The sequence below is a fragment of the Spinacia oleracea genome, chromosome 1 (genome assembly GCF_020520425.1).
Source record: "Spinacia oleracea cultivar Varoflay chromosome 1, BTI_SOV_V1, whole genome shotgun sequence".
In the NCBI taxonomy this organism is placed as follows: domain Eukaryota; kingdom Viridiplantae; phylum Streptophyta; class Magnoliopsida; order Caryophyllales; family Amaranthaceae; genus Spinacia; species Spinacia oleracea.
The window spans coordinates 132,169,191-132,187,530 of NC_079487.1; the positions used below are offsets into that span (position 1 = coordinate 132,169,191).

At 34.1% G+C, this 18,340-nt stretch overlaps 1 protein-coding gene across 1 annotated transcript; it reads right to left on the reverse strand.

Moving 5' to 3' along the window:
• Nucleotides 1-13,011: 13,011 nt before the first annotated feature.
• LOC110785546 (methylthioribose kinase) lies at nt 13,012-17,972 on the reverse strand. The gene is made up of 6 exons (XM_021989997.2): nt 17,554-17,972; nt 16,119-16,428; nt 15,361-15,535; nt 15,059-15,260; nt 13,929-14,143; nt 13,012-13,453 (listed from the first exon to the last, which is right to left on the reverse strand). Exons 1-6 carry the CDS (start codon nt 17,737-17,739, stop codon nt 13,282-13,284), a joined length of 1,260 nt encoding a protein of 419 aa, XP_021845689.1. The 5' UTR covers nt 17,740-17,972; the 3' UTR covers nt 13,012-13,281.
• Nucleotides 17,973-18,340: the final 368 nt, after the last annotated feature.

The following is an 18,340-nucleotide window of genomic DNA, read 5'->3' on the forward strand; positions in this document are numbered from 1 at the left end:
TGATTCTTTGAATAATCAATAATCTAACATTTATTCCTCAAAAAGGTGTTAATAACAATTTCTAAACCGTAATAACGCATTTGTCATCAAAATACAATAAATGTTCTATTACATCCTTGAAAAGAATAAAGAATAACTCAAACTCCTATTGCTTGAACTTTAAACTTTTGTAGCTTTGCTACTTATTCTTTAAAACATAAAAGAACTAACTAACTTTTACAACTTCAAATACTTGTGGCATCTTGTCTATCTGTTCTTTCCTTGGAAACTTGCGGGGTGAAATCTAGATCTTCAAGATTTGTCGAACTCTTCCTCCAGCTCCCTATTTGAATTACTAGAGATCTCAATGGTAGGCTCATGGGCCCCTGGGTTAGGGTTTTCTGCCTCAACCCCTACATTCTCATCCTCAACGGCTACATCATTTTCCTCTAGATCATTATTTACACCAACTCACATAGGTTTCTCTGTAACTGCATCCAAAACATGACTCCCTATGTCTTTACCCTCCTTGAAACCCCTTTCTACTGCCTCAATAATGATGGTCATAATCTCTGTCGTATCTCCACCTACCATCCCTAGTCCCATACTTAGTCAACTTTGGTGTTTCATCATCAGAATGTGCGTCTTTAAACCTATCTTTGAGCTCTATGTATGGAATTTTGTTAGGTAAGCAATGAACAATGGTGGATGCTATGGTATCTCTCTTATTAAGATGGGTTGGTCTTGTATCCTAGCAAAATACTCACAATCAAACACAACTTCCTTTACAAATAGACGAGGAGTCTCTTCGTCGATATTCTTAACGGATCCTATGTTTGTGCACTTGGAAAGAAACATTTAATTCCTGAAGGAGACAACTTAAGGTCTTACTACCGATTTCCCACCAAAGCATAATCGGAATTCAATAAAACAATAAGTTTGGTGGAATCAAACAATTTCTATGCACATTTAAATGCAACACTTAAACATTTAACACGTTAACATAGCAATTAACATCTAATGCTAGCAATTAACTACTAATGCACATATAATTCTATCCTATATGCCCTTTCTTATACTACCCATCTCTCATAAACTAAAGCATTGAAATAATTTAAATAACAAAGTAAAAGGATGATAATATAATAAAATTATAACATAGAATAATAACATAAATAAAAATATAAAATAAATTAAGTAAAATAAATTAAGGAAATGCGTAGCGAATAAATTCGAAAATAAAGTTATTAATTCGAAAAAGATTTAAATTTCCTAAATAACGAATTCTAACTCTTGAAACAACTTTTAAAAAAAATTGAGCTCCTTTAAAAAAGTGTATTCATATTATTATTTTTTTTTTTTTTGAATAATAAATAATAAGAAAAATAAAAATGTCAAAAGTATTTAACTTGAATAAATAATTTGATTTCGAACTTAAAAAAATAAATATTATATACTTTTAAACAAGATAAAAGGAAATCGGCCCCCCAAAAAAAAGTACCAATTTTTGAACACTATAATACGTAGAAGCTCGATTTTTAAGAAATTTATTTTAAATAACTAGATAGTTAGGCGCCTAAAAATTTATTAAAGTAAAACCTTGGCTCTGATACCACTTTGTAACACCCCGACAATTCTCTCTTTTCTAAAATAATCTTTTAATATAAAACGTAGAGAATTACCAAGGCATTATCGCCCGTGTGAAAACGTAACGGCTTATTCAGAATTTTGCAGCGGAAAACATAAAACTAACTTTAGGTTTATAAATAATCGAATACAGATTTAGTCCCCAAAAATCAACCAACGAAAATAAGGAAATATAAATAGTACGACAAGTTTAAAGTCCCAATTAACAAACCCAAGTTAACTTAGCAAATCAAAACTAAATACAAGCTCTCTATTCCCGATCCCAATGATGCAACATCTTCAAACCTGCAGATGGACAATGCTTATTGATCCTTAGAGACTGCTCACCAAAGATTTGGTCATCACAGGATCAATAAGGCATAGCCATGATCAACATGCACAAGCAAAAGCACGTAATCAGCAAAGCTGAGTACTACATACTAAATCAATAATAATCCTAACATGATACTATTAAACGATCAATCCTAACATGACACTAATGAACATAAATAAGGGCAGACAAATCATGATAATCTGAAGACCATACTTGACTAGACTAGGCTAGACTGGACTAGACTTTTATAACAATAATATTATTTTAATTGAAATAGGCAATGGACCGAGTTTTCTAGCTAGACGAGGTACGGGCGCGACTCCGTAACCTCAGTGACCTGCGATATCGAGGAACGTTTGACTGAAAATAGGACGCGGTGATCAATCCGGTCCGAATGAAAGGCCATGGGCTACCACCATGAACCCCAACTCCTGTTTGTCCGTCACTTTAGACGTGCACAGTCTAAAGCTATTGCTACTCAGTTTCACTTTACATGATTTACAAATTGACACCCAGTTATGACTCAACAATCACATAAGGCATACAACTCACATTTATTTACAACTGCTTTTATCCTGGAATTAAGTAAGTGATCACAAAGGCATCAAACAAGACTCATTCCAATTAACTCCAATCTTTTCTTTAATACTGATCAACCCCTGAATATGGGTATAAGGTTTCAACTTACTAAATGAGGTCCTCCGCCCTCATAAAGTAGTGAAAAGCTAAAAAGGGAACAACAATTAACTGATCTGAATTGTATACTAAATACTCTAGTGTTCCCAATCAAACATGTTTGCATCAATCTTCCATACTAACATGTTATAATCCTCAAAATGCAATAAAGGTTTAATATGTTCATCCAACAGTATCAAACATGCAATTTCAACCTGACTAAGTTCATCAACAACATTAACATAACCAAGTTTATCAACAATTCAACATGGTTTCAACAATTGGCACGCATTCCAAGCACACAGGTATGTACGTACCTTGTGTAAACAAACTGATAGGCCACTTTAACGAATTCAAAAGTCGCCCACAAAGAATTCTCCGCCTAAAATAATCAAGAAACGTACCCAAATCAATTCCTAATAATTTACAGCAACACTAACGTACTCTAAACACATCCTAAACATATTTAGAACATTCCCCAATATCGAAACTTAATTAATTAACTTCCTAGAATAGTGATTAATTCCCTAACGATCCCTAATTATCATAAACTCCAACAAACGTTCCTTTTTAAATTTCCAGCAACATTAGGGTGCTTCAAACCCTTCCTAAACATAATTAGATCCTTTCCCAATATCAAAACTTGAGTATTTGATTTCCTAGCATAATAATTATTGAATCAATGATTGAAATTCGTTGAAAACTCTTCGCAAACATCATACTTTAAATTTTCAGCAATACGAAATCGTTTAAAGCTTTCCCAAAACCAAATTATCATGCTTAGAACATAAAATAATAATTTTAATAATTCACAACCATTCTATCATGATTTTAAATCTATTAAAACCTTAAAAATTCATGTTTTAATAATTAAAATCCTTATTTTAATTCAATTATATAAATCTGAAAATTAATGATTCAATTTTGCGAAACATGAAATCTGGAATTCATAATTGGATAATAAAAACTAAACATTTAATTTAATAGAACATAAATTACATAATTAAAACATAATTTAAAACATTTAATTAACTTAGGGTTTAAGAAATTAACCAAATAAAGGTTTAAGGAGATGCTGGCCGGCGGCATGGGAGGCGCGGCAGCGAGCGGTGGTTCTGGTGGTTGATGCGACGTGGCTGGGCGTGCGGTTGCTGTGCGACAGCATGAAAGCAAATGAGGAGAAGAGCGCAAGAAATAACAACCAAGAAAGGAGACCGAAAAAATAAAAAGGAGGGAGGAGAAGTTACCGAGCAGACCGCCGGTCAGGCGATGGAGAAGAACTCGCGGCGGCTGTGCTGGTGGCGAGCATGGTGGTCTCGCTGCGCGAAAGCAGAACAACCAAGAGGAGAAGGGTAAGAAACTGAAAGAAGAAGAAAGAGATACGAGGGGAGAGAGAGAGTACCGGACGGAGAAGAGAAGGAAGGTGAGGCTCGCGGTGGTAGGGCGGCGCGACTGAGGATGGCGGTGGTAGGGCGGCGCGACTGAGGATGGCGGCGCTGCGGTGGTGCGGCGGTTGCTTGAGGAGCAGCAGTTCCACGTGAAATTGAAGAGAAGGGTTTGGAATGGTTCACGTGAAGGAATAAGAGGGAAGGGAGTTTTGTTGTTTTTGTTTTGCTTTTTACGTGAGATTGAAAGAGAAGGGAGTAAAGAGTTTTGGATTTAATTATTTGGGCTTCATCCAATTGGGCTAGAATTATGATTTAGTTTTAGAACTTGAATCCAAAACCGTTTAGGATTGTTTTCCAATTTCGAACGTGTTTTCGTAATTCAAATTCTTTTCAACATAAAGTCTAAAATTATTTTAATTTCATACATCGTTGAAATATTTAAAACGTATAAAAATAAATATTCGTTAATTACATATTTATTTCTAAAATTCGTAAATTCTATATAAATATAAATAACTATACGTTAAAATATATTAATAAAATTTATAAAATTACGGGGGATTACAATCTACCCCTCTTAAAAGAAGTTTCGTCCCGAAACTTTACATGAAAATTCACATATTTTCCAAAAGTTATCAACTTATTCTTACTGGAGAAGTACTTGTGCCGCTCATGTGCACTCTTTTGCCAACTTAAAGTTGCTTGTGTTACTCATGAACACCTTTTTCTTATGCGGAGAATCTATTTATTTTGCACCAACATGTATAAGTTGCTAAAAATGAGCGTAAAATGCATAAAATTGCTATAAAAATAGGTAAAAGCGCGAATTTTTATCACATTCTACCCCTCTTAAAGAAAACGAGTTACGCCCTCGTAACTCATCTCAGGGAATACTTTGGATATTTCACCTTCAACGAACTCTGTCCCCAATACAATGTTTTCGCGAAAATCATTCCAGCAAGTGGGGCTTTTGCACTTCTTTCCATGGAATGCCTCAAAATGTGACATCTTAATGCTCGCATGATAACTATTGTTGCAAGAAATTCAATCGACTCTAGGTGGTTTTCCCGGTTACCCTTAAAGTAAATAACACAAGTTTTCAACATATGTTCCGTTAGTAATCTCAATCTGTCTATCGGTTGCAGGGTGGAAAACAATACTCATTTTCAATGTCGTCCCCAAGATTCATTGTACCTTTTTGCCAAAATTTCAGAATTTTATGGTCGGTAAATATCTTAGTTTCATAAGCTTCATAAGGATCTTAGTTCCAAATCTTCAAAGCGGACACAATAAAGTTAGCTCTAGATCATGGGTAGGGTGACTAGCCTCATAAGGTTTCAATTGACACGACAACAGGTGCGGAGGTCAAACGCTCTTTTAAAATCTGGAAAGCTTCCTCACATTTCTTACTCCACTCGAATTTCGATTCCTTTTTCATCAAGTTGGTCACTGGTTTTGCTTTCTTCGAAAAGTCTTTCACAACCTCCTATAATAGTCATCTAGGCTTAGAAAACTTCAAATACCAGACACGTTCTTTGGAGTAGGTCACTCACTCACAGCTTGAATCTTAGCAGGATCTACGGAACTCCTTCTGTTCAACTTTTCCTTGTTACCGAACCTCATTACGCTTTTCATTGCTGTATAACTTTTGGGCTTAACTCTTAGCTCTTGCACCAATTCATGTATTTCTTTTCATCTTTTCCAGACAACAAATGATTTCTAACGATCCTGGACCACTCAAATCTTCTCTTAAATTTATTCCCTTACGTAACATAGTTCTCAATCAATTTAGTCCTTGACTTTTCCGTCGGTGTCACTGATACACATATGACTTCAAGATTTGTATACTTCATTTAATAAAACTAGATTCTTTCTAAGCGTCTCCAAGTATTCCTCAAGTGTTTGTCATGCTCTTTCTCATTCCTTGAATAAATCGGGATATCATCAATAACATAATAACGAACTTAATTCGGAATTCGTAGAAAATCTCATTCATCAAATCCATAATTAATGCAGGTGCATTGGTTAACCCAAAAGACGTTACTCTAAATCCATAATTAATGCAGGTGCATTGGTTCATATTCTCTTGAAATTCCCTTGGTTTTCCCCAGCATTAAACTCTTTTCTTTTCTCCCCAACAACATTTTTCTTGTCTCTTTTTGGACTACAAGCCATAAATATGAGCAGCTCTCCCATACACAATATCTAAAGACATAAAGGTTTCCCCACCTAATCCTAAGGTGGTCATGCTATAAGTCTACAGAGTATTCAGCGATGGTCATGCTCCCCATACTAAGGTTTAAGAATTCCTAAGATTTTTGCTTTCTCATAAAAAGTAGGGTAAAACTTTCCCCTTAAGGCAGTAACAATTGAATCCTAATTGAATCTCTCCGCAGCGCTAAGCCTAGCTCCAAGTACATGACAACTTAACCCACTCTCATGTTCTCAAGACAGTTCACAGCCCAAAACAATTTCTCAAACTCTCTAACATAGTTCCCTAGGAAGGTAGGTTCAGCTTGCCCCTTAAAGTAAGATGGCTTAACTTTGACTAACCTTTCAAATATGTCCCTAGCAGAATCAAGACGCTCAGTTCTTTCCAGGGTCAGTTTTTCCGACAAGAGGCGGAAAGCAGCAGTTGGGTCATTATTGTTAGTCATTCTAGAGCGCAACCTCAAATTAATATATCCTACTTTAGATTCAAAACATCATTTAATAGTATCCTATATCACGTAATATCGCTTCAACAGACAGAATTCACGTAAAACAACCAATCATTTACGAATGTGCAACAATCACCTACGAAGGTGCAACAATTATTTCAAGGTAATCTCCTTGAACATTCCTGAACGATTTTCACATAAGGGACATTCAATTGAGGAACAAGGAACGAAATTCAATCATGACGAATAATAAGGTAGAATAAAAGAAGAAAACATTCTCCATCGCGTCCCAAAATGAACTCTTGATTCTTTGAATAATCAATAATCTAACATTTATTCCTCAAAAAGGTGTTAATAACAATTTCTAAACCGTAATAACGCATTTGTCATCAAAATACAATAAATGTTCTATTACATCCTTGAAAAGAATAAAGAATAACTCAAACTCCTATTGCTTGAACTTTAAACTTTTGTAGCTTTGCTACTTATTCTTTAAAACATAAAAGAACTAACTAACTTTTACAACTTCAAATACTTGTGGCATCTTGTCTATCTGTTCTTTCCTTGGAAACTTGCGGGGTGAAATCTAGATCTTCAAGATTTGTCGAACTCTTCCTCCAGCTCCCTATTTGAATTACTAGAGATCTCAATGGTAGGCTCATGGGCCCCTGGGTTAGGGTTTTCTGCCTCAACCCCTACATTCTCATCCTCAACGGCTACATCATTTTCCTCTAGATCATTATTTACACCAACTCACATAGGTTTCTCTGTAACTGCATCCAAAACATGACTCCCTATGTCTTTACCCTCCTTGAAACCCCTTTCTACTGCCTCAATAATGATGGTCATAATCTCTGTCGTATCTCCACCTACCATCCCTAGTCCCATACTTAGTCAACTTTGGTGTTTCATCATCAGAATGTGCGTCTTTAAACCTATCTTTGAGCTCTATGTATGGAATTTTGTTAGGTAAGCAATGAACAATGGTGGATGCTATGGTATCTCTCTTATTAAGATGGGTTGGTCTTGTATCCTAGCAAAATACTCACAATCAAACACAACTTCCTTTACAAATAGACGAGGAGTCTCTTCGTCGATATTCTTAACGGATCCTATGTTTGTGCACTTGGAAAGAAACATTTAATTCCTGAAGGAGACAACTTAAGGTCTTACTACCGATTTCCCACCAAAGCATAATCGGAATTCAATAAAACAATAAGTTTGGTGGAATCAAACAATTTCTATGCACATTTAAATGCAACACTTAAACATTTAACACGTTAACATAGCAATTAACATCTAATGCTAGCAATTAACTACTAATGCACATATAATTCTATCCTATATGCCCTTTCTTATACTACCCATCTCTCATAAACTAAAGCATTGAAATAATTTAAATAACAAAGTAAAAGGATGATAATATAATAAAATTATAACATAGAATAATAACATAAATAAAAATATAAAATAAATTAAGTAAAATAAATTAAGGAAATGCGTAGCGAATAAATTCGAAAATAAAGTTATTAATTCGAAAAAGATTTAAATTTCCTAAATAACGAATTCTAACTCTTGAAACAACTTTTAAAAAAAATTGAGCTCCTTTAAAAAAGTGTATTCATATTATTATTTTATTTTTTTTTGAATAATAAATAATAAGAAAAATAAAAATGTCAAAAGTATTTAACTTGAATAAATAATTTGATTTCGAACTTAAAAAAATAAATATTATATACTTTTAAACAAGATAAAAGGAAATCGGCCCCCCAAAAAAAAGTACCAATTTTTGAACACTATAATACGTAGAAGCTCGATTTTTAAGAAATTTATTTTAAATAACTAGATAGTTAGGCGCCTAAAAATTTATTAAAGTAAAACCTTGGCTCTGATACCACTTTGTAACACCCCGACAATTCTCTCTTTTCTAAAATAATCTTTTAATATAAAACGTAGAGAATTACCAAGGCATTATCGCCCGTGTGAAAACGTAACGGCTTATTAGATTAAATTAGGAACTTCCTTTTAAAAAAAAGTTATCTACGAAAAATAATACACTTTGAAATAATTTCGGGTCATATTTGGACTCGGATTCGGACTCGGGTCGGAGTCTCTGCAGACTCCATATCCGATCCATATCCATTTGGATTCGGATATTTTTAATCGGATTCGAATTCGGACTTTTTTTCCTCGAATTTGGTTCGGATTTTTTCCTTCAAATCGGCTCGGACTCGGTTCGGATTCGGATGTGATTGCCATCCCTAGCCATGCATGTAATAGCGGATAGGAAGGGTATGCTTCCCCTTTCTTCATCGATCTTTTTACATTTCCTATAATCCATTCAAATAAAAGATTATTATGTTTGTCATCCACGTTCTTTCCCCCACCAACAACATAAAAAGTACCTTTCTATCCAACACAATTTGCTAATGTGCTACCAAAATTCTTCACTTTTCATTTTCTTTGTAGTTTGTATTATATGTTATGTCTTTGTATTAATTCATAATTTCCTAAAATTAGTATCTTCTTCAAAATCAGAGATTTGGGTTAAATACCTCCTCTATCCTAAAATACAACTTTTAGATGTTGTTAGTTACATACCCATTGTCCCAAATTAGCGCGCTTACACATGCACTTTGATTTTTTTTTTTTTTTTTCTTTTACCATTTCACTAATACACTAAAAATACATAGATGATCACGTGGGTTACGTACATGGTATACACATGTTCATCTTAATGTGTATTTTCATTTTTTTTTTACTATTATATCCATACATGATTGAAGAAATCGATGATCGTCAGTGGTGCGCTTTGTAGCTCTTAAAGGTAAAAATGTGTAAGTTAACTTAGGTAGAGGGAATAACTAGTTTTTACCACATGTGACGGGCTCCTATTAGTACATTTTCACCTTATTATGAGTTGTCTGTAACTCTGTATGTTTAGTGGCGGATCTTCAGTATGGTCTAGAGAGTCTAACCTCTCCGAGCAGAAAATTTCATATGAAGTAGTATGTTCCAAGACCCATGCATAAAGTTGAAGTTACAATTGTATGAATCTCATAATTAAGGCATTGTTTAGCTCTTGTACAAAACCTCTAGCAAATTGTTTAACATTCGTCCATGTCTCACTGCATATACTTTTGGAAGTTTAATTTTTTGTTATGGTAATTTTAAAAAAGTTACTGTTGGTTGGTGGATGCCGCCTGGTTGAGGAGTGAGGACCCTTGAGGTGGGGTTTTATTTGACTGGTGGACACGAGAAGAAGAATAAGCAAAAAAATTTAACCATGAAAAAGTTGAAAACACATTTAACACAAATTGAGAAGACAAACAACTAAACTATGTTAATCTATTTTAATCAAAAGTTAGGAGTATCCTAATGAAATCAAGTTAGGATTATTTAAATTCATTTTGTCTTTAATTATATTTTAACATATGGAGCATTTGTAGAGTTTGTTTATGTATATATGGTGCCACTTTGCAACTGAGAATTAAGGACCCTATGATGGAGAATTGGAGATAGGCATTGTTTTGGTTCCCTGATGTTATTGTCTAGCCAAATTTTTGGGTATTCAACGGAGAAGTATAGAGATTTGGAACACCTCGTCGATAATGATTCATTAACCTTTAAGATTAATAACCATCTCGAGTTTATCTTTTTTGTTTTTTTTTTGTTGTACTATGTAATCTATAGTACTACCTCCGTGTCTGCAAGTTCTTTACGCTTTGAAAAATGTGTCCAACGTATGAAAACTTTGACTATAAATTCTCGGATCTTTTACCAAACTAGCTACTTTTACAATTTTATTTACCAAAATGGCTACTTTTAAAATCTATTTACCAAATTAGCTACTACGTATAATTTATTTACCAAAATGACTATTTTCATTTTGTGGCAAAAACAATTAAACTGGTTTTGTTTGGTGCATTTTTTTAGTATAGTTAACCGGCTTTTTGGGGGTTTAGTTATCTTTTATTTTTGTTTACTTTATAATCCCAATTAATCTTTCTTTTGAATTTGCCCATAAATAATATAAAATGTTGCTTTTGATGGTTTAATTTTGATACATACACGATACAGCATAGTAATACTTTAAGTTCATTTTTTTTACCCATTTTAATATTTTAATTATGTTTTCTTTTTGACAATATAAACTTCAATGGTCGGAATTTTTTTATTATGCATGCTTGTTATGACGCATTATCTTCTCAAGTTACACACTTGCTACATATTTCTTGCTCCAATGATAAGTTAATTATTAATTAATTATTTTAATTAATTTTTATTCAATTCATAGTTTCAACTTAATAATGAGAAATTACAGTAATTTAAAAAATAAAAATTACAATTGAGTATAGTAAGATAGTGGTCCGACTTGTAGGGATAATAGACGCAAAAATTTGCATTGTTAGACGCATTTATTGCACGCGTTACTTTTCTCCTTCATGTCACTTTCACGCACACGGTTTTAGAGTATGTTAAATTCTTGGTTGATCGAGTTTGCCAAGCAAATTCGTTTAACACAACGAATTCGCGTAGCTAAGAGATCGGATTAACAATATCCGCAACAAGGTTCAACTAATTTCTTTATATTTGTAATATTTGCGAGCAAGTCTTTTAAAAACTTTGAAGTTGCTAAGAGGCTAAAAATATAAGTAAATTGTCAATCGGTTCATTAATAAAAAAAATCATATCGGTTCACTGTGTAAAAAAATTAAACCGGTTAATTGGTTTTAAAAAAACTCAAACCGGTTTATTGGTTTTTAATTGAAAGTAAAAAATTAGCTACTTTTTTTTGAAACTAATTAAAGAATAGCTACTTTGGAAAATACAATTTAAAACTAGCCGTTTTGGTAAATAAAATTTTAAAAGTAGCTAGTTTGGTAAAAGATCCTAAATTCTCACTATTATATACATCAAAACGTTACATGTAAGATTTTGTTAGATTGGTCTCGGTATGCATTTTCAGAATGTCAACTTTTTATAATTTTTTCACATACGAAATTGAATATATTACTAATTAAATATTATGTTGAAATTTGTGCAAATAGTAACTGTAAAAAACTTTATTAAACGGAGGTAATAACACATAAAAAAGTATTGCTTTCATAGTATTTGTCTCATTGGTCTATCGACTATCATATCCTTTTCATAAGGGTTGTTATTCAAAGCGTAAATCAAATCTTTTTTGCAATTAAAATGGCATAAACTTGTTTTATCCAAAAGAGTATCCAACATGCTCCCTATGATAAGTATACACATTTGTCTGTCCATACATGATAAATTGACGTATCATACATCCACTTTGTTATTTTTCACGTACTGAATGATGAGTGTATTTTTAGTCATTTTGCTACTTGTTAGTGTTAATGACTAAGAGACTTGGTAAGAGGAAAATAACAAACAAAATTGATCACCATTGACCAAGTCGATGAGAATGATCGAGCATTCGGGCATAAGAGTAATACATGAACTGTTTGTTGGGATATTTTGTGTAAGGCAAACATACAATAATTTATTGTGAGATCAGAGTGACGTGTTAATATAGTTTCTATTATGTACATAAATCTTTTGCCAAAATATTCTCCAATGTCTTTCCCCCTGTCTTCCCTCATTTCCTCTTTTCCCTATCGAGATCGAAATCAAATACTAACCAACTAACCATGGATCGGGTATTATAAATTCCATACTTACAAATAGCAGTGAACATAACAGGGTATTCTATTAAATATTCAAGAATTTGAAAGGAATCTGTTACAACATGTTCTTGAAAATAAGAGCTGAAACATGTTGGTACATGTACCTTGTCAATGTAAGATTAAAACAATATTATTAACAATTTGTCAAAAAAGTCTAATTTATGGATTGAGCTTTGATTGTTTTATATTATTGTATTTATACTTTCCAGAGAGCTTGAATTGTTTTATGTTTTGTTTTTATGTTTTGGGCTTTGTAAGACTTTTGTTTGGTGCCAATAACAAATTTCGAGTACTCGTTATTGGAATAAATATTTTTAGCGTACCCAGCAAGCACCAGTTCCAAAAATAAAATTGAGAACTGGAACCTGATCAACGGGTTCTGGTTCTAAAATTGCAGGTTACTAACATATTTCGGTTATGATTCAAGATTACCCTAATTTTTTGCTCACCCCTACTTATAAATCACCAAAGAGGTTGTAAAAATACTTGAAATTTATGGTGTAAAAATACTTGAAATTTATGGTTTCATACCCAAAAACTTGATTGAGTGGCATCTGTGTTTTATCCCCAAGACATTAGCTAATTTCCATGCATATATACAACTTCATTTTTGTCATACCTTTCAGATCATTTGAAACCTGTGCACAAAATACAAGTAATGTAAAATTCACATAAACGTTTTGTACTCCAATATCTCAAACTGATGTGCCAAGATTAAATACATCAGTAGGCCGATTTTCGCATCAGGATCCGTAGAAGAAATGATTATTAGATGACTATATAGTTAATGTTTCTTCTACATAATGCAAGAATATGATCAACACAGTTATAGATCATCATCGCCAGAGAAGCGCTCATCTATATCGATCTCCTAGAACCAAACTATAATAAATTTTTCCGAGTAATGCAACATTTTCATATCACGAATCAATTTCGTGTATGGCTAAGATTACTTCATCGATGGATACAAACTTTCTCCGGTTTTTCAAGAGCATTTTTGCAAAGTTGAGTGCCTTCCTCTCACAGTCAGCTCGTTTTCCAGCATCAGTTATTGATTCAAAGTCCTCAACATGCGCCACACCAACGATTCTCCTGTATAATGCAACACATAAAGATTCAGCAGTGTATATTCATCTACTACCTCCGTTTCAAAATGATCTTTACGCTTTCCATTTTAATCTGTTTCATAACGTTCTTTAGACTTTGCTTTATTATATTTTTGGACATGAAAATTTACTACCTTACCATTCTTACCCCACAATATTTACGACTTTCCACTCACTTTCTCTTGCTTTATTCATTTTTTTTCTTACACACATCTCTATTACTTTATCCGTAATTTACTATAGTCAACCAACTTTTCTACTTTTGTCTTAATAATTGTGCAAATAGTAACCGTAAAGATCTTTATGAAATGGAGCCACAGAGGTAGTATGAAATTCCATCTCATATTTTCCAGTTCTCAAATGTGTAATTAGAAGGTAAATCCAGTCATAAAGATGATCTAACAGGCTTCAGGAAAGGCAGAGTCTAAGACCTTAGAAAAATACCAATGGGGTGAACTCACCTTATCATCTTGGCTGAGCCAAATCCAAGAGAATCATGGAACAGATCTTGTATATACTTCGTTTGTACGAGTTGCCGAACATCAGGATTGTTGTAAATATGTGGAAGATATGCCTCACCAGGTCCATCCTTATTTTCATCCCAAAGTGCGATAAATTTATTGTAGAACAGACTCCAAGTCTCTCTGAGAGTTACGAGGATCCATTTTTTATAAGCCTGTGAAACATATAGTAGGAAAATTAAGTATAAACATATTGCAAGCCTAAAAAACAACTCTTCAACTGAAAAGGTAAAAAAAAAATTGTTTATGGAGTTTCTGATACCATACTGAAGCAAGAATAAGAAATATACCTAAGAATATAACGCGCATGAAATAGTACTCACTTTCTCAGTACATTATTCCATGATCGCCAATTCTACATAATGGATTCATTTTCCTTTATTTGGAATTTGGATATGATTGGACGAAGAGAGGGGAAGGGTTTTTTTAAAAATAAAAGAACAAATTCTTCTGAAGTACGAAATATTTTAAGGAAAAATACAAACTTCCTCCCACCCTTCTCTATCCTTTGGTTTCCTTTCCTTTCCCTCCACCCCTGCTCTCCAACACAGCCATAAAAACTACTGGTATTCAAATTAACAATTAGCTTTAAGGATATGAGTGATACAGTACATCATCCACTTATCGCGAGGAGGGAAATTAAGGCAATAAACTGTGAAACATAATACTTGCAGTTATGTCGAATATATAAATAAATGAGGATTCTAAAATTCAGGGCATCTACTGAACCATTCTTAAGCCTGTGTGTGTCAGAGACCCACTCTTTCTCGGATCTCTCTTCAACAAAGAAAGGTAAATACACGCTTGATCTCAACTAAGAAATGCTTCAGAAAACTATAATTTTATCTTCTTATACTTCAGTTTAAGCTAAATTGCTCCATCCACACACTGTTACTATAACATGGACACGAGTGGTCAAATCATAAGAATTGTCAAACAAGCTTATGTAACAGTTTTCTGTGCAATAAGTCCTCTAAAGATCATAGCCATGAAGAAATCTCTAAGAAAAAAGAAAACTAAGTAAAATTTGCAGAAAGGAAGCTCGAAAATGAGTAAATGATTGAGCTAACCTTCCGGTCATTTTCTTGAGTTGCATGTCCATCTTGAGCAAAGAAGGCCAAAATAAGATTTCCGAGAAAGGCTCCTATGTCAAATCCCATTGGCCCATAAAAGGCAAATTCAGGATCAATCACCTGAGTCGAGTCTTGTGTAACCATGACAGAACCAGTGTGCAGATCTCCATGAATGAGGGCTTGTGCTCTTTCACAGAACCTGCAATACAAGGAAAAATTATTAACGCACACTTCTAGAAGAATCGTACAATAAAGAACGTCTAATGAAGCGCAATATTCTATTCAGATAGCACGATTACATGGATTTTAATTGAGCTATTTCAAGCTTCAGATCGTTATCCTCACGAACTGACTCAGCATCATAATCAAGATGAGGAGAAGTCCAACGGTTATACTCTGATACTTTGTACGGGTCAGAGAACACAACCTGCTCGGTAAGCTGGCACAACTCCACGTTTCCACAGAATTCAGCAACTGCATAAACCAGTATATAGAGGAAGGATACATTAGAGCAGGAATAAATCACTAGAAGATAGAATGCCAAAGTATACACAGTGACGTTGAGGTTTAAACTAACTCAAATAGCATAAATAACCACAAAATTCTTCAAATTTGACCTAAATTAGCTGAGACTCTTCAATTTTCCCCGAGCACTCTTGTCGGATCCTCGACAAGCCGGCATGGGTACAAAAACAAGACATTTCATTTTGGATCAAAATCATTAATTTTTTTTCATTAAATAACCGTGTGTGACATTTGATACATACCCTTATTTGGCAGTACCCGAGTCCGAGTAACATAGATATTGACAAGCATTAGAGCAACTAGTTGAAGGAATAGGAGTGAGGCAGCCAATATGGACAAAAATTGACTGATAACACTGGGATGATACATAGACGTAAATGGTATAGAAAGTCAATAAATTTTTTTAATACTATAAAACATGAAACATTGTGCTAGTTGAAGCGCCTTTAACTTCATATTCCACGAAATTCATTTTGTTGACAAAACATTAATAAAGTAATAAAACAGAACAGAAAAACAAACAGTATGCTACCTCCACGCTTATGCTCCGTTGTTGTGGTATAAAGAAGAGAGGTATAGAACAAAGTCTTTGACATATACTCTGCCATGTGTTCCGAAAGCAATGGATATTCAACTCCAGCAATCAAACCCTTCCTAAGAATGATGTGCGGAGGCTCCAAATAGCGCATGCCAATCAAAGACATTGCACGATCAAAGTGATAAACCTCTGGAACATGAGCAGGACACAAACGACCATGTTGTTTTAGTGTCGTTGCCTCGAAATATGCACGTTCTTTAGTCATTGGCCATGATTCGCCAATGCAACGTATGTAAGGAAGAGCCTACAATCCCACAAATTAGTATTACATTCTTCTAATCTATAAACGGATGTAGAATATTAACCACATAGCCAATAGTAACTGCATTCCAGATCAGCAAATGTACAAAATCAATAGAAATGTTGAGTTTATCACGAGGGTATACGAAAGGGTCCAATCTAGGGAAGTCTTTAGGGTCACAGTGCTAATAAATAATAATATTTATCCTTTGCCTGCTTATTTTGTTCACATTTTCTAAGGTCAATAGTAATTCATCATCATCATTATCATTACCCCGTTGCCTCAAAGAGGCTCCCGCAAGAAGCGGGGTAAGGGGGGGTCGGACGTACGCAACCTTACCCCTGCAATTGCAACATATGTAAGGAAGAGCGTACAAACCCACAAATTTGTACGGGTTATCACATTCTTCCAATCTACTAACGGAAATTGAATATAAATCACATAGCCAACACTCAATAGTTGGTGTATTCCAAATTAGTAAAATTTACACAATCAATAGAAATGTTGAGTTCATCTTGAGGGTACACAAAAAAAATGTTCCAATCTCAGGAAGTCGGGATAAAATGGTGTGTCTATAGGTTCACAGTGCTAATACTCAATAATATCTTATCCTTTTCCTGCTTATTTTGTTCACATTTTCGTAGTTTAGTAGTAATTTTTAGCATTCAATTAGAGTTTGAAATAAACACAAACTTTCCTCCCGCCTCCATATGTTTCATCAAAACTACTATAGACCTCATAGAGTGCTCCAATTACCACGTTTACACCAAAATGCCCTCTACCAATTACCAGTGTAACTTCTCATCCTCTTTCCAATATTCAAACTAAATAGGGGAATGATCATAATACTTCCATTTCATAAATCGTAACAATCTTTTTCCGAACATCCAATATAGTATACGCGACTATATCCGAACAATCCATACGAATAATCTCCCTATTCTCCTAATAAATTCCGTAAAAGGGAATTTACATTTCAACCAAGGCAACAATTCTGTTTCAATCTAACTAATAAAAATTGATCGAACATGGTGAAATTACAGAACAATAGCAAATAATTCCAACAAGAAACGATCACCTATTTCAATTTACAATCACAATAGAAAGGCAGTGAATTATATTTTGTACCTGCTTGATGACAAGAGAGCCATAAGGGGAGACAACGATGTAGACAAAGTTAAGGTTGCCATCTCCGACTTCTTTGATCTGGAAGTTGTCGGAAGCACCAAGTATGGAGAAGAGAGAAGGGGTTGCCTTTATATAATCCACCAATGATTTGTCGTCTAGTGCTCGGAAACCGTCAACCGTCGACATCTTTTCCGGCGGTGGGGGATTTAAGTTGACGGGAGTGAAAGACTGTTTGAGTTGAGTTTGAGAATGTGGGATTAGTGGCGTGGGAAGAACCAAATGAAAGTGAGAATAATAAGAGGGGGTATGATTCGGGGAAGCCAATAATTGAATCTGGTCTGGGTTATGGACTTATGGGACTTGTGAAGGAGTTGAAAGTGAACGGACTCGATCGGATTTGGGCGTCTTCTCTTCAACTTATGTTGGCTTATCTAAAATTTCATACCAATTTAAATTTTTGATTTGAACTCATTTAAATATATGATACCTAAATCACCTCTATTTCATAAGTGGTGTACTATAAATATTATAGATGGAATTAAAAGTTAATTCAAAATACTTAAAAATTAAGCTTATGTATGTAAAAGTTATCTAACAAAAAACTAGGGGTCCTTTGATGGATCGTGGAAAGTAGAACGTCATAGGAATAAACTTTTCCATGTATAAGCATTTAGAGGTGTGCACGGTCCGGTCCGGACCGGAAATTGGACCGGAATTGGACCGTATTGGACCAATAGATTCCGGTCCGGTCCTCGGTCTTGAAAATATACAATTTCGGTTTTCCATT